Source organism: Miscanthus floridulus, chromosome 1 (assembly GCF_019320115.1).
Source record: "Miscanthus floridulus cultivar M001 chromosome 1, ASM1932011v1, whole genome shotgun sequence".
Lineage (NCBI taxonomy): Eukaryota > Viridiplantae > Streptophyta > Magnoliopsida > Poales > Poaceae > Miscanthus > Miscanthus floridulus.
In genome coordinates this window covers 182,560,835-182,587,013 of record NC_089580.1, presented here as the reverse complement: position 1 = coordinate 182,587,013, position 26,179 = coordinate 182,560,835, and the positions used below count along the sequence as shown (strand labels likewise).

General features: G+C 47.1%; 1 protein-coding gene across 2 annotated transcripts; it reads right to left on the bottom strand.

Annotated features, from left to right (window-relative positions):
* Positions 1 to 20,440: 20,440 nt before the first annotated feature.
* On the bottom strand, positions 20,441 to 25,707 carry LOC136550478 (QWRF motif-containing protein 2-like). 2 transcript variants are annotated; one of them, XR_010782324.1, is made up of 7 exons: positions 24,145 to 25,707; positions 22,425 to 22,544; positions 22,196 to 22,312; positions 22,027 to 22,116; positions 21,051 to 21,158; positions 20,817 to 20,961; positions 20,441 to 20,704 (listed from the first exon to the last, which is right to left on the bottom strand). XR_010782324.1 is itself a non-coding variant. In XM_066542057.1 (6 exons), the coding sequence occupies exons 1-6, from the start codon at positions 25,300 to 25,302 to the stop codon at positions 20,893 to 20,895; spliced, it is 1,662 nt and encodes a 553-aa protein (XP_066398154.1). In that variant the 5' UTR covers positions 25,303 to 25,706; the 3' UTR covers positions 20,441 to 20,892. The 2 variants fall into 2 exon arrangements, 1 of the variants encoding a protein (XP_066398154.1); XM_066542057.1 differs by having other exon boundaries at positions 20,441 to 20,961; positions 24,145 to 25,706.
* Between the last annotated feature and the right edge of the window lie 472 nt (positions 25,708 to 26,179).

Here is a 26,179-nt window from a genome sequence, read left to right as displayed (position 1 = left end):
TCTTCATCAAGCAAAGGCAAAGCTCTCGCATGTAGCGAAAAAAGAAGATGAAGAGCAAGCAAGTTGAGACAAGCTTAAGCTCCTCAAGTGAAGAAGAAGAAGATGAGGATGAGGATGATGATGAAGATTCAAGTGATGATGATTAATCTTCCTCCTCCACCTCTAACCTTGATGAAGAATTAATCAAACTAATCAACTAGGTGGAGAAGATGATCCAAAAGCTCAATGTCAAGGGTGTGCCCATCCAAATCCAAGATCTCATTTTCATGAATCAAAGAAATGAGCAAAGAAAGTGAGGATGCTATGGATGCGGTGAGTTGGGGCACTTTGTGAAAGTTTGTCCAAATAAGCCCACACCCAAGACAAAGAAGAAGGCATGCAAGAAACAAGCCCTCACATCAATAAGGACATGGGATAATTCTTTAAGTGAAGAAGAACACCATCACAAGAGGCGAGGGTGCAAGCACTCATCATCAAGCTCTTCTCGTGTGAGCCTTATGGCATGAGGTAACGAAAGCTTATCCTCTAGTGAGAGTGATAGTGATGATGAAATGCCTTCTTATGAAGAAATTGTGCAACAAAATCTCCATTATGCTAAAGTTTGTACTAGTCAACAAAAGAAGCTCGAAAAAATAAAAGAAAAGCTAGATAGTTCACAAAAAGCATATAAAACTTTGCTTGAATAATATGAGAATTGCTAATCTCAATGTTGAACTATCTACTAAAATTGAGCAACTTAAGGCTAGTGCAACAACAAATGCATGCATAATTAATGATGAGCAACTTGCTAAGAAAAATGAAAAATTAAAAGAAAAATTAGCTAGCTCACAAGATGCTTATAAAAGTTTGCTTGCTAAAATGAAAACCATGTGCAAACATTGTGATGAGCTAACTAATCTTGAAGCCATTAGTGCAACTCCTACCAAGGCATCTAAAAGGAAAAGTTCTAATATGTCTAAAAAGGATGCATCTACTTCTTGTAATGATTTATATTTAGACTCATCCTTGTGCAACCAAGTTTATGTTGAGAAAGTTGTTGTAGATACATGCATACAAGATGTTGCAAAGGAGAATGAGCAACTCAAGCAAGAAGTAGCTCGCCTCACCAAGGACTTGACTCAAGTGAAAGGCAAGGTGAAGCAAGCCCAACTTCATCAAGATAATACCGTCAAGGGAGTGAAGAAGCTTGATGAAGGACAAACCGTGGTTTGCTATGTGTGCCACAAGGAAGGTCACAAGTCCTATGAATGTAAGGTGAAGAATGGGGGAGGAGCAAAAAAGAAAGAGAAGAAGCAAACAAGCAAGATCTCCATCACCTACACCAACAAGGTGGACAAAAAGGCCTCCACACCTTATCTCTTGAAGAAGAAGAAAAATGACAAGGTGGTGGCCATCAAGGTGAACAAGCAAGCCAACAATGGGGTCAAACGCTTTCGAGGGTTCGGAAAATTGTTTGGAGAGCAAACAAGGAGAAAACAGTTTGGAAAAACATTATGGCGATATATGGAGATTAGAGAATATTTAGAAAAATATTAAAGCGTGACTTAGCTTTAGACGGAGCGTCTGGTCGGTGGTATATGGTGTTATCTAGTCGGCGTTGATGAAATTGTCTGGCGCTCAAACTTTTCGAACTGTCATCATGGTGGCGGTAGCGGTTGTCACAGCGCTGTTCTTCGCAACGATCATCATTGCGACGTGGTAGGTGGTCAGAGTACGTCGTCCTTATATCGCTGATCGGCCTTAGGTAGATCAGATTCGAGGAGATCATTGACTGGTCGGAGAAACGATGCTACATGGCGGAGTAGATGATCGACGTAGCCGAAGCGTGCTTGCTTTTGATAGATGATACGCGGGTGTCTGGTCCGGGCTCCCAGCATGCATGCATGTCCGAGTACCACATCAGGCGCTGATCTGAAGACGTGGAGGCAGAACAACATGAATCAGGATGTTATATGTGCATGCATGTTCCTGTACTCGAATAAGTCATGTATGTAGATACGTATACACATGCAAGAAGCCAAGATCTGTCTGGCTTGCATGTTGCGAGTCAGAGCCGGACTCCCGTGCATGTTGAGTCAATCAGAATATGATTCCCGTAGTCCCGTATAGGTGCAGCTCAGCATGTTCGTCGAAACCAAGTGAAGCCGATCAGAGGATGAGAGTCACGCCAGCGTGTAGTTTGTTGTCCCGTGATTAGATCTAGAGAGCTGAGATGTCGCTCGTCACCGCTATAGATGGAGCGATCGAGCCGATGGATATCGTGCCTGTCAGGCTGTTGAAGCACGCCACCGCAGGAAGTCAGGTTGCCGTGAGTGGCGTCGATCTTGAGATCCCATCTAGCCCGCCATGGATCAAGCGCACACCCCTACCTGATGCGCCAACTGTCGATAGAATATCATCGGCGGTACACCGAGGGGTATCCCGCGATGGTAGATTTGTTGGTGGGGGTACGCGTAATTAGGAACCAGATGGTGACACAAGGCGTAGAGACAACGATTTAGACAGGTTCGGACCGTCTGATCGACGTAATACCCTACGTCATGTGTCTTTGGTGTATTGTATTGAGATATAGTAGATAGATCTATGTATCTTGTCTGCTAGGGGACCCCTACCTCTCCTTATATAGTATGGAGGAGCAGGGTTACAAGATAAGTAGCCTATTTGGTACTATACAATGTCTTGTAGTGCATGCCGAGCAGCGCTGTGCACGCCTTGATCTTGTGGGCCAGGCCACCTCTGATGGTACGGCCCTTGTCTTGTCTTGAGGATACCGGGGGGCCATACCCCCACACGAGGTTACAAGTTGGATGCTTTGAGACTAACACCTTTTTCAAGTTTATCATGTGTAGTAGTCTCATTGCAAGGAAAATGGAGTCCTCAGAGTTAAGCATCTTACTTTAAATATCCACCACTAATTGCAAGTGGTAGAAATCAAATTGGTTTTCACATGTCGTATTTCTAAACCGATATCATCATGTTGATTTCATTTTGATATTTATATGCTTTTTCCATACATTATATAGATTAAATTCCCTTGAGCAATAATTTGCCAATTATGCATATGCTTAGCATTCTACCATATGTATGCATATATTTAGGGGGAGCTTAATCTATATAATGTGAGAGTCAAATTTTATGATCTATTTCACTCTACACACAAAGGATCGCAAAGTTTGACCCTCCCTTGTGCTACTCATGTCTTCCTTTTCGGTGTTTGATTCCAAAGGGGGAGAATTTAGAGGACCAAAAGCAAGCATTAATTTGTAGGACCAAAACCTAGATCATTTATAAGTGGTAATGGTCTACAAATGGTGTCTACAAGTGGTAATGGTCCGAGAAAGGGAGGATAGTGGATTATGGATTAGCCTATGTAATATGAAGAATTTGTAGGAAGCAAGGCTTAAATCTATAACACCACATGGGGACATTTGCAAGGGCAAGATAAGTTCTTATGTAGTCTTACAAGTAGTATCTTTTAACATCATATAACCTTTCCCCTTGCATTGCATCCTAGCAAGTAGATAGTTTTTAAATTTCAAAACATTTATTATTTGCTTGCTTTGGTCGTGTTGTCATCAATCATCAAAAAGGGAGAGATTGTAACGAAAATGGACCCTAGGCCCATTTACTTTGGATTTTGGTGTTAGATGACCAACACAACCAAATTGGACTAATCAATTTGCAAGTGATTGTTTTGTAGTTCAATAGGGTGCAAGACGTGACTTAGACGAAGGCGACGTGATGATCCAATGATCAACACCTTAAGCAAGACCTTAGGAGCACAAGAGAAGACCCAAGATATCAAGCAAAGTCCAAGCACGAAGATAGGAATCAAGCCGCACGCAAGATCGCGAAGAAACGAGCTCACAGAGGTAACCAGACGCTGGACCGGACACTAGAGGAAAGCAACCGGATGCTCCGATCAGTGGCTCGGCAACAGCAGCAGCGACCGGACGCTGAATAAGCAAATCGACTGGATGCACCGATGGCACTGTTCATCAGTCCAGCAACACACTCAGCAAGTGACTGGACGCTGACGGCAAACTAACCGAACACAGGACAACAACATCCGATCGAGTACAGAGAGGTTCTAGAGCGGTGAACTTGCGACCGGACGCTGGCAGCGTCCGATCAGTTGTTCGCGGCTCCAACGGTCAGGACGACCGAACGCGTCCGATCAGGACGACTTCAGCGTCCGGTCAGTAGCAAAAAAGCAGGATTTCGTCCCCAATGGCTACTTTCTTAGTGGGGCTTATAAATAGATCCCCAACCGACCATCTGAGTAGTGTGGAGCTGAGGAAACATACCAAGGGTGTTGATAGACCATTTTAGTGATCTCCACTTGTATAGTGCTTAATGTTTTATTAGGTGATTAGCGTAGGTGCTTTGTGAAGTGCTTATGTTGATTAGACCACCGCTTATACGCTTGCTCTAAGTTTAGGCCTAGTGTTTAGTGAGGTTTGCATACCTCTTACCACTCGATGCTTGCGAGCACCATTGTTGTACATCAGAGGGGCTTGTAGTCTTACGAGATCACACCAATCGTGTTTGTGGTGTGGCCGCCACCGTGTACCGGAGGGAACAAGGCCCATGGCGTTTCGGCCAGAAGCTTGATAGTGAAGATGGCGGGGAGCATCCGGGAGAGGCTTGCCAGAAGGCACATCGGAGACCCACTTGCGCGTGGGGAGTGCCCGAGGCTATTCATGGAGTTACCTGACCGGGAGCTTGGCCCTTACGAGGGATTCCTTGCGAGGGGCTCCAACGAGGACTAAGGGGAAGCTTGCGCGTTTCTTGATACCTCGGTAAAAATACCGGAGTCGTCGATAGGAGTTTGCATATCTCTACCTTGCTCTTTAGCTTTCGCATTTACATTATTTGTATTACTCCTTTTATGGTAGAGATAGCAACACACTAGCAAAATCGTAGTTGCACATTTAGATAGTTTATCTTTTGCATAAGTTTTGCTAGGGTTAGAAAAAGAGGACATAGTTTAGAGTTAGAATTTTAAGTTGCCAAATTCACCCCCCTCTTAGACGTCATGGTCCCCTACAGGGATGCGCCAACTAGAGCAGCAGGCGGGGCATCCTCCTGCTGCAAGTCACGCGCTGGCACTGGTCCCGGTGACACACGGGTGCAAGCCCGCTCCTCTGACCGCCTAGTCTGCTCAGCCGCACCCGCAGTAGGCGGGGACGAGACCGGTGATGCCACCGAGGGGCGCGGTGACCGCATCCGCTTCGCCTCCCATTCGCTGACAGCGTCCAAGCTCGTGTCATGCTTCCTCGACACTAGAACCTCGGCGCGCCTCTTCGCCTCCTGCTCATCACCAGCAGACATCGCCGCAGGGCTGCGACGCTCCACCGAGGTCACAACGAGCTCCTAGCTTTCCTCCTCCTTGGAGAAAACCATGTCATTCACCTCTGCGGGATCCTCCGACTCGAGCTCTGGCTCGACGTCGCTCTTACTTTCCCCAGCCTTCACCCGCTGAGCGATCTCCTTATCCTTCTTATACTTCCGTTGAGCCACCTCGGCTTTCTTCTTCTTCCTGGCATCCATTGCCTCCTTCTAGGTGGCCTGCCGAGCCACACCCTCCGGCCCCTTCGGGAGGTGTGGCCGGGACTTGTAAGCATCAAGTCCCTACAAAAATAGGTGACTCAAAATCAAAAAAGCAGGAAAGCAGAGGGGAAAAGAACACGGAGTAAAGAGATGAGAGCATACCAGTTTGGACACCACCGAGGAGTTGAGAGGTCCAGGCCTTCCATCGACCCTCTCTTTGGGCTTCGGCTGCAGCACCCGGTCGAGGCGACTCTAGACCTCGTCATTCGGTAGCTCCTCCGGTGACGCATGATCAGGGTCTGATGGGCCATCGTACCTCCACTTCGGCCACGTCCTCTCCACCAATGGAGTGACCCAATGGCAATAAAGGGTGTGGAACACCCGCACCCCATCAAGGCCTCGTCGCACGAGCTTCTAGAGCTCCTCCTCGATGATCTCCACCTTCTTCTTCTCCCGACGGGAAGGGCCCCACGACCAACTATCCCGCTTCTCTGGCCTCCCATCGGTGAACACCGGGAACGGTGCCTCCACCGGGTTCATAATATAAAACCACTCTCCGTGCCACCCACGGTTGGAGTCACAGGGGATGTACGTGGGATACGAGCCTCCCGCGCTCCGTTTTCTCTGCAGGGCGAAGCCCCCCACCGGCGTGACCTCGGGTGGATTCCCAACCGGCAAAGCTCGCCTAGAGAACAGCTATCGGAAGAAGTCCACGTGCGGCTCCATCCTAAGGAAGGCCTCGTAGACGATGATGAAGCCGGTGATATGCAGCACCCATGTTGGATTGAGGTGCTGCAGCTCCAGACCTCACTCATTGAGGAGCCCACGTTGGAACCAATGCGTGGGGTAACCTAACCCGCACACATGGAAGGCAAGAAAAGAAACCACCTTACCAGGTCAAGGTTGCAGGAACTCCTCCCTCCCAGGAGCCCTCCAGTGCGCCACCTCCTTCGGTGGTAGAAACCCCTTCATAGCGAAGGCCTTCAACACCGACTCCCTCACAGTGGACGACCTCCAGTCCGATATCTCACTCCAGGTTCATGGAAGGATTTGTGAGTTTTCTCCTCATCCTCGCTCTCCCCTTTTCTTTCCTAGGAACCACCGTGGCTCTCAAAGATGCTCTCGGCAAGAAGGAAGATGAGAGGAGGAAGCAGATGGGGAACAGGCAAAGGAACGGGGCGAAAAACCTTCTCCCTTCTCCTACTTAAGGAAAAGGGCGCAACAGTTGGGGAAGGCGCGTCGATCAGGAAAGTCGAAATGACAGAGCAAAAAACCATCTCCCTTTCTCATTTAATGTAGATGGGATACAATGGGACGTGCCCTGACCGATGAGACGCACCCTGCCAGACGGAACGACGCCTAATCAGATGGGACATGGCCTGGGTATGGCCCACCACTACCGCATGCCGGGCAAAACGACCAAAGCACCACCGCACATAGGCAACTCTCTGCATCCCCAGGCGGGACTTGGAAAAATCCAAAATGGGATCTTCGCCAGGAGAGACCACCGGGCTTCCTAAAGTCGATCGAACAGCTCAGGATAAAACATCGAGAGACAGGTAAGGAGCAAAGGGACACCCCATGTAGGCCATGTTGACTCTGTCATGAACGACGAGCATGGGTTCTGGTCGGACATTTCTGATTGAAGCTCTTCAAACTCCGTCACTCGAGTCATCAAGGTAACACTACTGACCCCTCGCTATTTCTTTATAATTATTTCATATATCCATACACGCATTCATTCCATACACCCGTGCCCCCCAGATGATTTGGGCCCTGAACCACCCAAGGGCTTAGGAACTAAGCATCGCACGTGCAGCGAAATATATCACAACACTCTGTGTTAAGTCATGAAGCGGCAGTTGCCTCATTCAACATGAGCAACGACCGACCGGGGTTCAAAGGCTGGCCCATGAAGGGCTCGAGGCCGCCCCATGTCAAACAGAGCCAGTGGAGAAAATGCAAATGAGCCCCATGTGGCCCTCGCCCAGTCTGCCCCAAAGCAGACAGGGTCATCTCAACCTTCTCGTTCGATCCTAAGCCTCTGCCAAGCCCACAGAATCTCCATCGAGGGGAGGCCATTAGGCCACCCAGATCGTTCTCTGAAATGACCTAGGCATCTATTGGGTTGTAGGTAAAGGAGAAGTGGAATGTCACAAGAGGGCTATGCTGACCCCGTCACAAACGACGGACCCGTATTCCACTCGATCATACCTGTTAGGGAACTCACCGAGCGCGTCACTCGAGCCCGAGCGATCGAGGCAAGCGACAAAGCTCAGCCCCTCCGGTTGTGAGAAATCGAGGATGGGGTAACACACACAACTCAAACTGACCCCTACCAAGGCCAAATGGGGCTCGGGGGCTCAAGACACCAAAACACCAGGGTCTACGACATCGAACTCGCCCCATCTAGCTACGCTTTGACTGCACACCAAACGCCTGGGTCTGTGACCCCAAACTCGTCCCATCCGGCTATGCTTCGACTGCACACCAAACGCCTAGGTCCGCGACCCCAAACTCGCCCCATCCATCGGCTAAGCTTCGACTACACACCAAACGCTTAGGTCTGCGACCCCAAACTCGCCCCATCAGGATCTGCGAGCTTTGGCTCGCCCGATCCCTAAGACTAACTAACTGCCTCGGCTGCACGGGCTGCACTAAGGCTAGGATCCATGACTCGCCTGGTCCCCCGGCACGCACCAACACCAGGACCCGTGAGCTTCGTCTCGTCCAATCCCTAAACTAACTGTCTCGCCCGATCCCACGGTGTGTATCGACGCCAGGATCCACGAGCTCCATCTCACCCAGTCCCTAAAACTAACCGCCTGAGCTGCGCAAACAACGCCTTGGTTGATGACTCTGTCTCGACTAAAAAACACGTACACACGCCCGTTGACAAACACCCCCTAGACGATTCTGCCCGAATCGCCCGAGGGGCTCGAGGGCTACACCCACGGGTGCGCTCGCACGTACCCACTGACAAAACAAAAACCTTCCCCGCTAGCAACGCGAAAAAACCCCCAGATGGTTCTGCTCGAACCGCCCGAGGGCTCAGGGGCTACACCGGCGATTGCGCTCGCGCGCACCCACCGTCAAGGCAAAAATCCCTCAGACGATTCTACTCGAATCCTCCGGGGGCTCAGGGGCTTCTGTAGGGTTCATAAACCCAGGGTCCCTCGCGGACTGGCTTCCCCGCAGCGGCTTGGCCCAGCAGGCAATGTTGCAAACAACGCGCAACTCATGGGCCAGCCCAAGTACCTAAACAAACAGGCCAGAAGAGCGATCCAATCACCGACCGAAAGACCTGGCCGAAGAGGAACGACGCCCGTTTCCAACTTCGGCACACATCTCCGACCGGAGCGCTCACTTTGGTCCCCAGCCTGCCTCCGGACGTCCTCTCTGACCGGAAGGTCTGGCCAAAGCACGACTTCTGACTCCGACCGACGTCTCTGACCGGGGATGCGCCAAACCCCTGCTCACTACTCTTCTCCGACTGGCGCGTTCAGAGCCAACTGGGATCAACCGACCGGGGATGCCCGCTCGGTAAGGAGCAGGCAACGGACGGAGAAAGTAAGACAGGGCCCACAAGTCAAACCGCAATATCGGGATCCATGCCCTGTACACCTGTAGAAACAGTACTCTGCGACCTCCCTGGCATGGCAGAGCTCAAACAGTGTTGTAGGCGCCGACATTTTCTCTACAGTGTTGTGAGCGCCATTAACTCCCATACGGTAAGGCTCCCCCACATGTCTCTGGGCATCGACAGTGTTGTGGGCGTCGACATTTACCGTACCAGGCGAACATTGTAAAACCCCTTGCACGCCTCCAGATATCAACAGTGTGGCGGGCGTCGACGTCTGGCATACCCGAAGAAGACAATACAACCTCCCACGTGCATCTGATATCTAATAGTGTTGTAGATGCCTACCATCATCTTATACCCACTGGCGTGGGCAACAAGGCTTAGAAACATACATACTCTCCCCCTCTCACTTGTAAGGCCATCCCCTTCATCTATAAAAGAAGACGCGCTCCCTTCCAACATTCAAGTTGATCCAGGTTCATTAAGCTCGGTCAGATTGATTCAGATCGATCAAGTTTCCTAGTTCACAACCACAGAGCCGTCAGGTTCGAACCACAAGCACACGCTTGAACACTTAGCTCATAGCGGGGCTCCCGTCACTCTCGGCCCTTCCGACTGAACCTCTTGTACCCCCATCTTCTCCCTTCTCGTTTGTAACCCCACTGCAAACTTCGAGCACCTGGGCTCAGAAATAAAGCCACCGACCGACTCAAACTGGACGTATGGCACGTTGCCTGAACCAGTATAAACCATGTGTCATTGAGTGCTAGGCCACCTCCGATCACAATGTACGGCAAAACTATAAATATTTACTTTTTGGTCACTTTCTACACCGATAGTAGCGTTTTTTGTATATTTTATTCAAAATTTTATTTTATTTTTAAAAATTTTGCTAGATCATATAATACACACTTAATTGCTAAAAGTGGCATAGAATTAGTCGCTTAAGCTTTCACCGCTGCCCACAAAATATCAATTTTCCTATATAAACTATATATGTGTAGTGGTATTGTTTTATAAAAACATAGGAGTACTTAATCAAATCGCCAATATTAGTATGACATAATATTTCAGTCAATGTGTATTGTTTTTTTGAGGAACAATTAATGTGTATTGTTGATATAATAGTAAGATTAACAAACTAGTAGCCCACAGTACGTCAGCATATGGATTCAAAGCCGGCGTCATCTCGAAAGAAAATGCTCTTGATGACGTGTGCACAGTGACGAAAGACGAAATGGATCAGAGACGTTTAGTAGCAGGGGACATTGATAGCACGCGCGCGTCTTTGGTGGTAGCCCCCCAGGCAGCAGCTTGTGCCAGCCGCTCCGCGCCCACTGCACTAGCCGTAGTTCCATTCGCCATGGACCATGGCGTGTCGTGGTCAGACAGCCCGTGATATATATTCAGTCCATGAACGCATGCACAACGCCCCCAAAACGAGCACGCTATGCAGCCCCGCGCGCTACTGCCGTACAGGCATGTGTGCCAAACTAAAATGTCGCCCCGGACCAAACTAACAGAAGGCCGTAAAGTGGCTTGTGCAGTCAGGAGCCAGTACGCGTTCTTCCTTGTGAAGTCCACGTGCACCCCGCATGAATCATATGAGCGTTGAACTTGGAAGTCAGCTGGGACTGGGATCCAAGCCGATCGACCTCTCGTGATCTCGTCCACAATTCACGCGACATGCGCTGCTTGTTTCCCACGAGACGAGGACGAGGCATCGTACGTGCTGTGCCACAGGACACGAAGCTTCTCATCTTCAGCTTCTGGCAGCAATCAAATGCACCATATGCATGTCGTGAGCAAAGCAGCTCAGTAAGAGCTCACCGTGCAACCGCTCCGACGCCTTTCCAGATCGTCGTCCGCGTCACCCATCCGTTGCAGCAACAGAACGAAGTACACAACCGAACGCTCGCGTACGCCCGCCGTTGCCATCGATCCAAGAAACAACCGCCTGCATGCATGCTGGCGATCCATGGCGGGGCTTGGCGTTGATCGGGCCATCTAACTGCCCGGGACGGATGCTGCCGCCATGCATTCTGTTACAGTTCCTTTTCTTCCCCGGGACGAAAGGAACGCCAGCTGAGCTGACACAAACGGTTAGAAATTTAGGCATTTTTATTATCAGAGTAACATTAGTAGGTTCGTGACGGCATATATGTGCATGTGTATATCTCTAATGAACACTACAGCATGCAGTGATAATATACAGATGAACATAGTAGCAGTGAGTACAGTAACCATAGAGATTAGAGTGTACCCAGCGGAGGGTCCCATGCCGAGAGCATCGGAGGCTCCATTCGCATTAGTCGACATAGTGCATTGCTTGAAGTCGTGGACCACAGTCGGTGCAGGACGTTGTTCGCAGTGCAGTCCCACGAACGGATCACCAGGAAGAAGACGTCGCATTGATGTTCCGTAGGCAATCACCAGGTTGAAGATGTACGAGGACGAGCAGTCGCGGATCGTACTCCAAAAACCTAATCGCCACTCACCCCGTGCAGGTTCTCAGGCGGACGAGGGTTCTGGAGGCACATGCTCTCCCGCTACTCCGTGCGCGCAGAGGTACGGGACGAGGAAACCAAAAGGCTGCGAAGATATGGTTCTCTCGGGAGTGGTTGTGGAAGTCCAGGATCTGGATTGACGGAGGACTCGAATATATGGACGGGGAGAAGAGAGGCAGCAGAGAATCCCAGGAGACGGAGACGGAAGCGGAAGAGACAATAACGGCCACAATCAGTTCGCCTCCACCATCAAGGGGAGTAACTCCCATTGTTATGTGGATTAAGTGGCAAAAGACTAGCCACGCCTGCCCGCTCGCTCGCCGCCACGCCCACGCCCCGACCCGGTCGGCGGCGGCGGCGGCGCGCGCGCGTGGCACGCCTTTATCCTTTTCTCAGCTTCTCAATTTAGATGAATTATTTCCAACCATATAAGCTGAGTCAGCGTCCAGTCAAAATCCCGTATGGTATTAAACCATACAACGCTTAATGTTACGCACCATAGAGTTTTATTTGATTCATTAAATATTATATGGGCCAAGCCCATATTATATCCAACAATCCCCACCAAACTCTAGGGTTTGTAACAAATTAGTCTCAGAACTATATTTCTTTTATATATCAGTGTTTCGATGGAGACTGTTAAGTTGAACATCCATCTAGAATAAAAGTTTCACTCAGTCACAACTGAACAATGGACTAAGCCTTGAATTGATAGTTTTGTGTGAGGTGAATGTCACTAAAGTCCTTAGCTGATACTGGGCAGCAAAAGACATCCTCTCTATTTGAAGCATATAAGTCATACTTCAGTGCCTTTCATGAGTATTTAGAGATCACCCAAATCCCATAACTGTGACCAGCAGTCTGACTCATATAGGTGTGTTCCTCAAAAGATGTTCTGTAGAACAACATCTTTGCTTTGACAAGCCACTTAGAACGCATTAAGGCAAAAGCCAGCCTGCCTTACAGAAATAAAAGATATGCATCAGAAATGAGTCTTACTAAGGATCTTTCCTCATAATTTACTACTAGCTTGTTTCACCGTCCCACTTTACGGGATCTCCGATTACATAGAACAGGTTACCACTATAGTAAATTTCAAGTGGGTCTCAAACCCATCTCTCTTGATGCACTTTCTATCACATTGCGTGATAGACCCTTAGTGAACTGATCTGCCAGATTGTTAGACGTGTGGACATAGTCCAACGCTATTACTCCGGAGTTTCTCAATTTTCTGATAGATTTTAGTCGTATCTTAACATGCCTTATGGACTTCATGTTATCCTTGGAACTGTTAACCTTTGTAATCACAGTCTGGTTATTGCAGTTCATAGAAATAGTCGGTATGGGTTTTTCAACAACCGGTAAATCCATAAGGAGATCACGAAGCCACTCAGCCTCAGATCCAACAGTGTCTAATGTTGTGAGTTCTGCTTCTATTGTAGACTTCGTTAAGATAGTATGCTTGCAAGACTTCCAGGAAACAGCACCACCTCCAAACGAAAACACATATCTACTTGTGACATAAAGCTCACCAGTATCAGAAATCCAGTTGGCATCACAATAGCCTTCCAGCACTTTCGGATGTCCGGTATAACAAATACCATAGCTCATGGTTCCTTTTAGGTAGCGCATCACTCTTTCAAGAGCTCGCCAGTGATCATCTCCTGGGTTTCACATAAACCGGCTCAGCTTGCACACAGCAAATGAGATGTCAGGCCTTGTTGCACTAGCAAGATACATGAGCGAACCAATGATCTGGGAATATCTCAACTAATCCCTTGCTATTCTTCGATTTTTCCTTAATAGCACGCTAGGGTCATAAGGTGTAGGAGCAGGTGCACAGTCACTGAACCCAAAGCGACGCAGCACTTTTTCCACATAGTGGGTTTGTAACAGAGTTACCCCACCATCACCTTCTCTTAGAAGCTTGATATTAAGAATAACATCAGCCTCTCCCAAATCTTTCATCTCAAAACTTTTAGATAGAAATTCCTTCACCTCCTCAATCACTTTGAGGCTGGATCCAAAGATCAGTATGTCATCAACATATAAGCACAAAATGACTCCTTCACCCCTACCATACCGATAGTACACATATTTGTCAGCTTCATTCACAACAAAGTCAACAGATGTTAAAGTTCTGTCGAACTTCTCATGCCATTGCTTAGGAGCTTGTTTTAGGCCATATAATGACTTTAATAATTTACACACCATGCCTTTGTTGACCATTTGCTACAAACCCATCAGGCTGATCCATATAGATCTCTTCCTCCAACTCTTCATTTAGTAAAGTTGTCTTAACGTCCATTTGATGAACGATAAGACCATAAGAGACTGTCAGGGAAAGCAAAACTCGAATTGTGGTCAATCGGGCAACCGGTGAATAAGTATCAAAGAAATCCTCACATTCTTTTGAGTATAACCCTTGGCCACAAGCCTTGCCTTGTACCTCTCAATAGTACCATCAGACGTAAGCTTTTTCTTGAACACCCATTTATAACCTATAGGCTTGCACCCATAGGGACGATCAACTATTTCCTAAGTTTCATTAGACATAACAGAATCCATCTCACTCCGTACTGCTTCCTTCCATAAGTCAGCATCAGGAGAGGAATATGCCTCTTCAATGGTCGTTGGTGTGTCATCCACAAGGTACACAATATAGTCATCACCAAGACTTTGCAGTCCTCTGTCTCTTGCTTTTCCTGATGACTATAGTGTCATCCTCCTCAGGATTTTGCCCATAAGGTTCCTCAATTTGTTCTATCGAAGTAAAATTTTTATGCTCATGGGAAATTATAAATTCATGACCAGTTGTGCTAGATACATTTTTCATAGAAAACTCATTCTCAAAAAATGTAGCGTCTCTAGATTCCATGATTGTATCAACAGCCATCTCAGGAACACTAGAGTTTATAATTAAAAATCTATAACCCACGCTGTGAATAGCATAACCAAGAAAGACATCATCAATAGTCTTTGGTCCAAGCTTTCGCTTTTTGTTTATTGGCACATTCACCTTTGCCAAACAACCCCAAGTTCGTAGGTAAGAGAGATTTAATCTCTTCTTCTCCCATTCCTCGAATGGTGTGATTTCTTTGTTCTTTGTGGGCACTCTATTTAGGACATGACATGCTGTCAATATAGCCTCACCCCACCATTCTTTAGATAGTCCCGCAGTCTCCAACATGGCATTAACCAAATCAGTTAGAGTGTGGTTCTTTCTCTCTGCAATCCCATTGGACTGTGGTGAGTATGGTGACGTCCTCTCATGAATAATTTCATGCACCGCGTAAAACTCAGAGAATTTATTTGAGAAATATTCTCCCCCACGATCGGACCGCAAACGCTTGATTTTCTTCTCAAGTTGATTTTCTACCTCAGCTTTATAGACTTTAAAATAATACAACGCTTTATCTTTTGTTTTTAATAAATACACGTAGCAAAATCTAGTGCAATCATCTATAAATGTTATGAAGTATCATCTACCGTCTTTAGTCAATTCACCATTCATTTCGCATAAATCAGAATGAACGAGTTCTAATGGTGCCAAGTTCCTCGCCTCAGCAGCCTTGTAAGGCTTGCGCGGTTGCTTCGATTGCACACACACCTGACACTTAGAATCTTTGACTAAGTTAAATTTTGGGATTAAATTTATATTTGCAAGCCGCGTGAGACAGCCAAAATTAATGTGACAAAATCGTGAATGCCATATATTCCACTTATCCGAAACATTAACATTGTTCACCACTTTATTACACACATCATCAAGCAAAGATAAGCGGAACAAGCCTCCGCAATCATAACCTTTTTCAACAAAAGTTTCATGTCTCAACACAATATATTTATTGAACTCAAGCACAATTTTAAAGCCATCGCGACACATCTGAGAAGCGCTAACAAGATTAAGGGGACATGCTACACGTTCTTTAATAGCACCGTCTTTTCCGAAATAAACTTTAGAACGACCGTACCAGTATCAAGAACACGCGCATGCGAACTGTTTCCCATCAGCAAGGCTCCACTCCTGCCGACCTGATAGGAAATAAACAAAGAAACATTAGCACACACATGAATATTAGCACCACTGTCCATCCACCATTCAGGTGAAAGACAAACTAAAAAAATAAAAGGTAAAGAATTACCATACCTAGATGTTTCTCCTCCAGTCTCGCTAATTACCATGTTTGCTGATTTCTTTTCTTGCTTATATTTGCGGTCTGGGCACGCACTTGCCCAATGCTCATCACTCCCGCAAACAAAGCATCCTCCAGCTTTCTTGTTGTTTTTCTTCTTAAACTGTGCAGTCTGCTTAGGCTTTGCATTGTTGTTCTCTTGCATGTTCTTCTTCTTTTTATTACGAGATGCAAATGAGTTTTTCTTTTGCACCATATTGACAGCGGAAGACTCAACTCCTTTTCCATAGTTGTCTTTTACTCTTGCCCTCTCCTCAACATTAAGAGATCCAATAAGCTCAGCCACGCTAAACTCTTGTCTCTTGTGTTTTAGAAAAGTAGCAAAATTCCTCCAAGAAGGTGGCAACTTAGCGATTATACCGTCGGCCCCAACTTGTCAGGCAACAGACATGGGAAATGTTCTAGTTCCTTTGTCAGCGCCTGTATCTCATGAGCCTGTTCGACCACAGAACGGGTTTCAACCATTTTGTAGTCATACAGCTGCTCCATAAGGTATAGCTCACTGCCAGCATCAGAAATCCCAAACTTTGCCTCAAGAGCATCCCATAACTCTTTGCCTGATATGCAAGATATGTAGTTTTTCTCATACTTGGGATGAAGTACACTAATCACGGCGTCTCGAAAACAGGTTATCGGCAGCTAAGAACTTTCGCTCCTCCTCAGGAGTAAACTATTCAGGCTTCCCCTGTGCGGCGTGATAGCAGTTCATCGCAGTCAACCACAATACTATCTTAGCACGCCATATCATGAAATTCTTGTCATCAAAATTATTTGGCTTCAAAGCAGCAGCAAAACCACTGACAGAAAATTACCTATTATTAGATTTTTGGATTGTTAGAAATTTAGGCATTTTCATTATCAGTTTAATCCAGAAAAGTAACATCAGCTGGTTCGTGACGGCATATATGTGTATGTGTATATCTCTAATGAACACTACAGCATGCAGTGATAACATACAGATGAGCACAGTAGCAGCGAGTACAATAATCACAGAGATTAGAGTGTACCCAGCGGAGGGTCCCATGCCGAGGGCATCAGAGGCTTCATTCGCACTAGTCGACATAGTGTGTTGGTTGAAGTCGTGGACCACAATCACTAGGAAGAAGATGTACGAGGACGAGCAGTCGCGGATCGCTCCCCAAAAACCTAATCGCCGCTCACGCCGTGCAGGTTCTCAGGCGGATGAGGGTTCCGGCGGCACACGGGACGGGGAAACCAGAAGGCGGAGATGTGGTTCTCTCGGGAGTGGTTGCGGAAGTCCAGGATCTGGACTGACGGAGATTGCGGCCGTTACTATCTCTTCCGCTTCCGTCTCCTGGGATTCTCCGCTGCCTCTATTCTCCCCGTCCATATCTTCTGGTTTCTCCGTCCCGTACCTCTGCGCGCACGGAGTAGCGGGAGAACAAGCACCTGCCACGCCCACGCCCACTGCCACCTTTATCCTTTTCTCAGCTTCTCAATTTAAATGAATTATTTCCAACCATATAAACTGAGTCAGCGTCCAGTCAAAATCCCGTATGATATTAAACCATACAATACTTAATGTTACACACCATAAAATTTTATTTGATTCATTAAAATTATATGGGCTAAGCCCATATTATATCCGACGCAAACCGCAAGCCCACCGAGGAATCGCTTTTTGTTGTGATCAGTTCAGAGTTACAATCCTGGGGGTCCAAAGGAGTACGTATCTCGGACGTTAGAAAATCTCGGATTCAGTTCAAGTCTGATTTCAAACGGCAAAAGCTAGACGGGCGACGCCAAGTCGTGACTCGTGAGTGTATGGGGAGGCCATTTCCCATTTCCCAGTCTGCTTGCTGCAATGCTCAAGTCAATGCATGTGCAGCTCAGACCACAGGGGAGGGGAACATGACCGTTCGTACCATGCACTCTGAATATCTGGCAATTTCGTTGCATTGCATGGCATCAAATTAAAAAAAAAAAACTTGAAAGGCGTGACAAGTGCTGCTGGGTCAACAAAGTGTGCGAGGCCGAAGTGGCCATCCACGTTTCTATGGGTTGTTCAGACGTTTGCGCCCTATCTTTTTTCCCGTTTTCAGCGAGCCTGCTGCTCTCTCAGCAAGTGGGCTGATCAAAGTCCTCTATGGGCCAAGGCGATGGCTCGTCATTGAAGCCGCGACTTGCACGCCAAGTACTGTACCTACGAAAACTTAACGCTTGAAACATAAAAAGTTTTAGATAACGGGCTAAACCAGCTGCAGTCTTCTTCATCAGAAATCATAAAAAGTTACAACAAGATATAGTGGAAAATAATTCCATTTAACGGTTTTTATAGGAAACATGAGAATTCTTGATTATTTTATGCATAGAATAGAAATATGTGGCTAAGACAAATTTATGAACATAAATACTCAAATACATGGACATAGCCTAGGATAATATATCACCAAATCCATTACTTAGAATTCATAATCAACTATTGGCTACGATGAACATTAATCATTCAACAATCAACGACTCAATAATTATTCAATGGTTCATCACACAATTTGTTAAGTAAAAAACACAACGAAAAGGCATAGGGCGTGTTTGGGACGGATTTCTGGACCGATGATCGCGAGAATAAAAAATAATCGCGCCAAACACCGCGCGGCACCGTCGATTGTTTTAACCGTGATAGACACATCGACCGCGAGAATACTCACGTTTTCCGCGCCGCGAGCTATCAGACGCATTTTGGATACCGCACCGCGCATTCTGAGCATCTCGGTTCCAACATGCCCATAGATTACAGTCATCAAGAAAAAAATATTTGCCATAGTCAGGGTTAGCGATGCTTAGATTAAGAGCTAAAGCGTTAATAACAACAAAAGCGAAATAATTGATAATATCTAGTGTCTGATCCTATAAAAAACTGTAGTTAGCGGACTATTTATTTAGAACTAATGATCTCCACTCTCAAATATCAGTCTCTGAGAATGGAGCAAGCGTTGGTTCGGCTTGCCTGGGCTATTGGCCCATCCAAGAACTGGGCCTGTTCTAAGACAGGCTGGACCAATTTGGCCACAGGCTTCATTTGCAGGTGACGATCGGACGGCCCGTGGTAAGCGGCCGAAGAAGCTCGACGGACCACAAAGAGCATGGCGCGGTGGTGCCCATCCCGTGGTCATGTCCCCCCGCCCCCCCGCGCCCCCCCCCCCCCCCCCCCCCCCCCCCCCCCCATATTTGATTCATTAGGAGATAGAGATGGAATCATATCTTTACTTGTGGGTATCTAAATAGGCAAGAATTCATCCCCGATGAATATAGCGGGTACGGAAACGTTCTCTGTTTACCCGTCCCCGTTACTCGTTGGGAACCCAACTATTTGAGCTGTCATACGAGTATTAGGCCCAAAGAAGCTCAACATAGGTACTTTGGCCCAAATCTAAATAACCATATATATAGTTTGTGTTCTACGAACCCTAGTTCAATTTTTCCTCACCATCTCCGCCAGCAGCACAAGCACGCCTGCCTCACGAGCGCTCGTGCCCCTCGCTTCCTTAGTTCAGTCTCTCTGTCACCTTTGCTCGTCCTCCTCGCAACCTCGCTCATTCTCCTCGGCATCTCCGAGACTCCGACACTTATACCCGGGTGAAGAAGAAACGTCTCCGATTGCAAAGCTGCGACCCCAAGTGTCCTTATTTATCGGGTATACAGTACACGTCGGGTATCTGTTACCCGACGGATACGGGGATGGGCAACAATTTATACCTGAGACAGTTAATGGGAACGGGGACGGGATGAATTCTCCGTAGCGGGAAAGAGAACGTTCCGGCGATATCCGACGGGTACATCCCCGTTGCCATCCTTATGTCTGTGCCCGAGCACGACGCGACGGAACGCTGCAGTAACGGCTATCCATAGCAGTCTAGCGCCGCCGCCCGTCGTCGGTTAGCGTCGCTCTCGGACGGAGGCAGTCGGTACGTGTGTGGGTAGCCGGTAAAGTAACGAGGTGGCGAGTTGGTTTCGGCCGCGTCGGCCTCGAGGCAGACGATGATATGACGAGGCGCCAAACGGACGCCCACTGCCACTGGATCTTTCTTCACGTATTTGAATATGACCTCCCAATATATAAATAAAAATACTCCATAAAAGAGTTGTTTTAACTTTGTAAAAAGAATCTTCAATTGTTGAACAATCCTCCTGGGGTCAAGTGCTGCAGAACCCATGGCGCATCACTGGGATGGAGAAACCAACCATGCTAAGCTCTCTGATGCTGGCTGCCACTCAAAGCTGGATGTACCGAAGTCGTCCTAGTCGCTGTTCTTCTGCCTCTGTTCAGGGTTGGTATGCGGTATGCGGTATGCCAATCCCCTATGCTTAGAGTTTGCACCGTCTTTTGACCGACTTTAGTTAAAAGACTGGGGCGTAGCCCTAAACCTTAAAAGAAGAATCTTCAATTGCGTTTCACTTTGTTGCATTGCGTCCCAACTGGATCAGCATACAACAAAACAACTCGCTGAAAACAGTGGTAGCCACGGCCCTAAACCTGGGACCAAGACTGAAACAAAAAAGTTTGATGGCCCTTGCAGCAGGCAGAACCTTTACAGCGCTAGAGTAAGATTTCCACTATATCAGAAATCAGGATGCATCAAAGCAGATACCATGACTCCATGAGCAAGTCAGGATAAACAACTTCCGTGTTAATATTTTGCCATGAAAACACCTGTATCAAGCAAAACAACCGTCTCCCTTTCACAATACAAACACTCATCACCACTCGAGCACTCCACACAGAAGAGTAAGCACGCAAACGACAAGCTCTTTTCATATCTACAGGAAGCTTATCTTTGGGTCAAGGCTAGGGATTTCTGTATACACCAACTGCGGCGGCGACTGCAGGTAAGAGGGGGCCGCTTCTATGGTTGATATGCACTCAAAAAATTACATGAATCAGCTACACTCAATGAGGTCGGTCGAGCAGATTAGGAAACGCTTCACACCCATCAAATGGTTACAGCTTTTTATTACCTGTAGCACAGTCTCCGGTGAGAAAACATGAGGCCGTGTGATGTTAGTGACCACCAGCGTGGCGAGGCAAACTGATCTACAATTGTGTCGGGCTCTGCTTTTGGTTTCGTTGTAGCATATGAGTTTGCAAACTGCAATTTTTGACCTGTTTTTCCAAGCAGATAATTAACACCGAACTAAATATAAATGACATTAAGGAAATTGAGTAAGAATGATCATAGAAGATGTCTTTACATGTATTGCTGCAACCGTGGACAAGAGATCCTTTGATTGGTCCAACAACATTTGTTCTTGTGTTGCAAGTTTGGCAAGCTCAGACACCACAGAGCTTGTTCCCTCGACCTGAAGATGAATAACGTATCATTAGAGATTTCTGCAGTAAACGTTAGACATCAATATGTAATGTGTGCCCATGTAAGACTAAATGCCTGTAAAACTGAGTTCATGAAGCAATGAATCACATCACTAACAGAACAGGCAATGAATCCATAGTTGCTATTTGTCGTCGCTACAACCATAGGAATGCACAATATATTGCCAAACATTTGAAGATGCTTGTTGTCCAGCGGGCAGCCAATATAAGCTGCTTATTTAGCCAGAAAACAGTGATATCATATTTCAACATGTCTAGCATGTGTTCCTTTTCCATTAAATTTACATGAAACAATAGTTAGCTTAGAACAAAGTCCATGTCGCTGCCCTGCCTTTTATTTTCTGAAAACCACAAATAGCCTGGTTTAATTTGAAGTTATAAACTTCAGAAGGTATCGCAATGCTACATAGATCAAGATATAGAGTTAAACAGTCCGTACTCAAGATAATTAAAGGAATCAGAACATTGAACGCAGATATATTACATCAGAAGATGAAATACACTGGTATTGAAATCAGAGGACACCAAGCAGCACAATTACTACAAAACACAGCAAAACATTGTCCTCGCCATTACATTTTATAAAATACAGCCATAATGTTGGTAATCAATACGAATTTCTGTATGAACACAGCAATCCATCAGGGGGGGTCATATAGGAGCATTTATCTGGAGGAATTTACAATTTAGGACAGGGTGGAGCATATATTTATTTGGAAACATTTTCAGATTTGGGACTGAGGATTTTTTTTGCCATTGGTATAATGTAATAAGAGATGATCCAAGGGAGGGAAAAAGTATCAAAGCTCTGTAGGAAGATAGGGTAAATATACACACCTTAGACAACAAATTACATATCGAGGATGTCATTGTGTGCATTACATCCACTGTTGAATTAACTGCTTCCTTCACAGCTTGCGCATCAGCCTGAACAGATATAGGTAAGTATTAGTTTGTGAACATCAAATCATGCTACATAATTAGATTTGATCAGCCAGTTGCCAACCTTTGCACCATCAACAACTGGAAGACGAAGAGTACTAGCCTTCAGAGCTTTGATTGCTGCTGATAAAGCACTTGAATGATGTTTTTCGATATGAGACCAGTCCTCTAGATATGACATCTGAACATGTCAAATGGAATAGATATATAAGCTATACAAAGTCAAGCAGTAATTCAAAATACTAGTGCAAGCCACATAAATGGTTTAAACAACAATATAACATATCACTTGCCTGTCCCCTAAGAATAGCAAACAGCTTGAGCTTTTGCTTTTGAAGCTGGAGTCTGCTCCTTTTGGTACTCACATTGTCACGCAATCTTGATATTTCTTTCCATGCACTGTGAAGGGTTTTCTGAAAAAAGGAGCAATAAGAAACATTAGTTTATAACACTTAACCGTTTTTTGTTCTCTTACCACAAAATTATCATATTTGTTTAATCCACCATGACCATGATTATTTGTACTGCATATCTTCATCGCGTTCTTTTATACATAAATATCCTTATTTAATCCATTATTATGCAAAACAGTAAATTGAATAATTTCACTATGTTTCACCGCAAGAGATAAACCACCATCCAATATAGCAAGGGCGCAAGGCATTGACTTGTAAGCAGTATGCACACTACACTGGAGTTTCAGGCGACTAGACTCGCGTAGATTTTGACAGTACACAATGATGCATCAAAAGCTCAAGACATGCAAGTAATCACAACACATGTACCACAGGTAGATTGATGGCTTGTGTTGTGGATAGTGCATATAATACCATTATTCAAGAAACTATTCTACAAGATCTTTTTCTTTTATTCCAGAGACCAAGTTATTCAGGTAACTGCCATGCAACATTGCATATCTGGCATTCTGGCTTGGCAGTTGGCACCACTTCTTCCCACATAAGTTGCGATAGCAGTTGCTTCCCTAGCAGTATGGTAGCAAATAGCATAGTACCCTTTCATAACCTAATGGTACAGAAAAGTGGCAATGGGTATGCGCCAAACAATAAACTAAGAATTGTACTAATGACAAACTAAAAGTGGAATTTAGGTATGTTCGGGTTCCAATAAATCAATAAAGAAAGTGTGGGCATGAACAGATATTGCATATCAAACCAGTTGGTGCAGCATAAGCCTAGAGATATTTACTCAATTGAAACCTATGCATGCCTAGATGACACCTTAATTTATAATTTCTCGCTGAAAACACCAAGTAACAAATTTTAGCCCTGCTATTTCGTGTACTGTTTATGTGTGGAACTTGTGTGTGATTACTACAGTCTGAAGGTCCATCCATAGTAGGAAGTTTTTTGTCATGATTGCTCACTATCTGCACCAAGTGTTGCCAAAATTCATTCTTAGAAAATAATGAGCAAGCTATTGATAACTCCTTTTGTTCTATTTTAGTGCACATTTCAGGGGCAGGTCTATGCTGTGGGCTGTGGGTGTGGCTCCACCCAAGTCCAAATCAAAACTCAGTTGTTACCATCAAATTTTCACACTATATACCAGCCAGCGGGCAAGCAGCAACGAAGTGCCGCAGCCCTATCAATTTTGCTCTAGCTTTGCCCCTAGCACACTTGCAATGCATCCACCCCAATCTTCCAATGCAATAACCGTAAGCAGAGCAGGCAAGGACCAGGTTCTGTGGTCCCAACTATGAAATTTCTTCACAGTCTCCTACCGCCTTCCCAATGGCAAATTGGCAATGTTACTAAAAGAGGAAAACACAGAAAAAAATTATACCGTTTCATGCTGCGAGTACTATTTAGTATGAATTGAATACTCTATCCTAAGAAAATGTTTAGGCAAACTACATTAAATTGAACAGATTGTTTTAACTATTACTTGTATTCCTCTCTAATCTAACTATTATTACTTTTTTTTCTCTCTCTCCCTCTTACCTAAAGTGAAATGCATGGATGAACATAAGATCAACATCAAGGTTTGATTTACCTCAGCAGTGAAGCTCTGAACCAGTAGCGTCGCATCTGTCCGAGCATTGATGCATCGCCACTGCAAATGCCGATTGTCCAGCAGGCGCAATCGGTGCGCCTCCTCGATTCTGTTCTCCCCCTTTTTCGCCCTTCTCACCTCTGCCGCAAAGCTGATGATAGATGGCGCATTTGCTGGAGCCTGCACCATATGCCCATTTGGAGACGCCTCCCCACTGCGCCCTCTTGATGGACTCGCGGCACCCCTGCTTCCACGGCATGGAGATGGGGACCGGCCCGGCAGCCTCGGTGACATTGGGCTGTCTGAAAACGACCTCCGGCCAGACGACGGTAGCAGCAGCCCGGGCTCTGGAAGCCGGCGCAGGCGGCTGTTGGTTTCCTGCCAGAACCTCGCCGGCACGCTGATGCCGCGTCGCGGGGGATCACCGGCGCCCGAGTTGCTACCAGACGAGACGCTGTCGGTGTCGGAGGACGCGGAGAGGTCTGGAGCGGCTGCAACTGCCGGGTCGGACGGCGAGAGGGATGTGGTGGAGTCGAAGGCCATAGAGCGGCGGAGGAGGTGAACGGCGGCGAGGATGGAGTCCTTGCGGTCGAGGCTGCAGTCAAGGCTGCGCGCGAGCGGGTCCGATGCCTTGGGCTTCGCCGCCGGCCATCGTCCCGACGGCCGCGCGTTCTCGGCCTCCGGCACGGAGGAGACGCTCTTCCTGCGCTCCGGCGTGGGCCCGCGGCGCGCGGCAGGTGAGGACGGCGACGAGGCCCGCGGGGCGCGCGACGTCTTGTAGAAGAAGGACTCCCCCTGGAACGACACGGAGAGGCTCCGCATCGTGGTCGCAGTGGCGGATGCTGCCGCGGCCGCGGCCGGCGCCGACGCCGACGCGGTGGTGGTGGTGGGCGACGTGGAGTGCTGCGGCGGAGGAGTAGACGCCCGGGTGCGCTGCGCGGAGAGGGAGCGGCGGGACGAGGACGAGGAAGACGACGACGTGGAGGAGGCCGGGGACGCAGCGGCGGCGGACAGGTACCTCGAGGAGACGGGTTTGTTGGAGCGCTGCGAGTTCCTCCGCGCGGCGGCGGAGTTGGGCTTGTCGAGCGCCGGCGTGAGCGGCGGGCGCGAGGGGTGGGCCGGATCTGGCGCGGTGGCCGCCGCCGCGGCAGCCACCATGCCGTACCGGTGCCGCGGCAGGGGACGGGGGAGATCTGGCTACGCGCGGCGGCCCCGCTGCAATGCAGGTCCCCCGGGCTCCAGATTCGCCGACCCAGCTCCCGCTCCTGCTCGGGCCCTCCGCTCCCGGCGGCGGCGGCGGGGGCCTTCCGGATCGACGACGCGCCTGCGAGGACGAGGAGAAGCAGCAGCGAACTGGTGAAGCAGTGTTTACAGTTTGAGGGGGATGGGAGGAGGCAGGGGAGGAGTGGAGTGGGGGGATTTTGCGTGATTTTTTTATTTTTTATTTCCCTCCTTACTCATTTTGCTGTTGTTTTGCTCGTTTTTGTGTCTTGCTTTGGTTTCGGGGGATCTTTGCCTGGGTTGGGCAGCTGATTCTCCTGCCCTTCAGTTGCGCCGCGCCCGTGTGGGTGTGGTGTGGCCATGACGCTGTCCCCAGTCTCCCAGGGAGGGTGAGACCTGGAGGTGTGTGTAAGGGGGTGTTTGGTTACTACATGAAAATTTTAGTCCCTGTCTCATCGGATGTTTGGACACATGTATGAAGTATTAAATATAGACGAAAAAATAACTAATTACACAGATTGTGGCTAATTTGCGAGACGAATTTTTTAAGCCTAATTAGTCCATGATTTGACAATGTTGTACTACAGTAAATATGTGCTAATGGCGGATTAATTAGGCTTAATAAATTCGTCTCGTAAATTAGTCTCCATCTGTGTAATTAGTTTTATAATTAACTCATATTTAGTTCTCCTAAATAGCATCCGAACGTCCGATGTGACATAGACTAAAATTTAGTCCAGAAAACCAAACACCCCCTAAGCCTTTAACTTTTTATTTTATTTTATAATTTTTCTCTTTTTTTTTTCAAAAAAGT

Excerpts from the sequence above, each read along its gene's own strand:
- LOC136550478 (XM_066542057.1), bottom strand. The coding sequence starts at position 25,302 with ATGGTGGCTGCCGCGGCGGCGGCCACCGCGCCAGATCCGGCCCACCCC. Across the intron at positions 22,545-24,144 it reads TTCAGAGCTTCACTGCTGAG|AAAACCCTTCACAGTGCATG; the intron begins GTAAATCAAACC and ends TCCTTTTTTCAG. Across the intron at positions 21,159-22,026 it reads TATGTAATTTGTTGTCTAAG|GTCGAGGGAACAAGCTCTGT; the intron begins GTGTGTATATTT and ends ATTCATCTTCAG.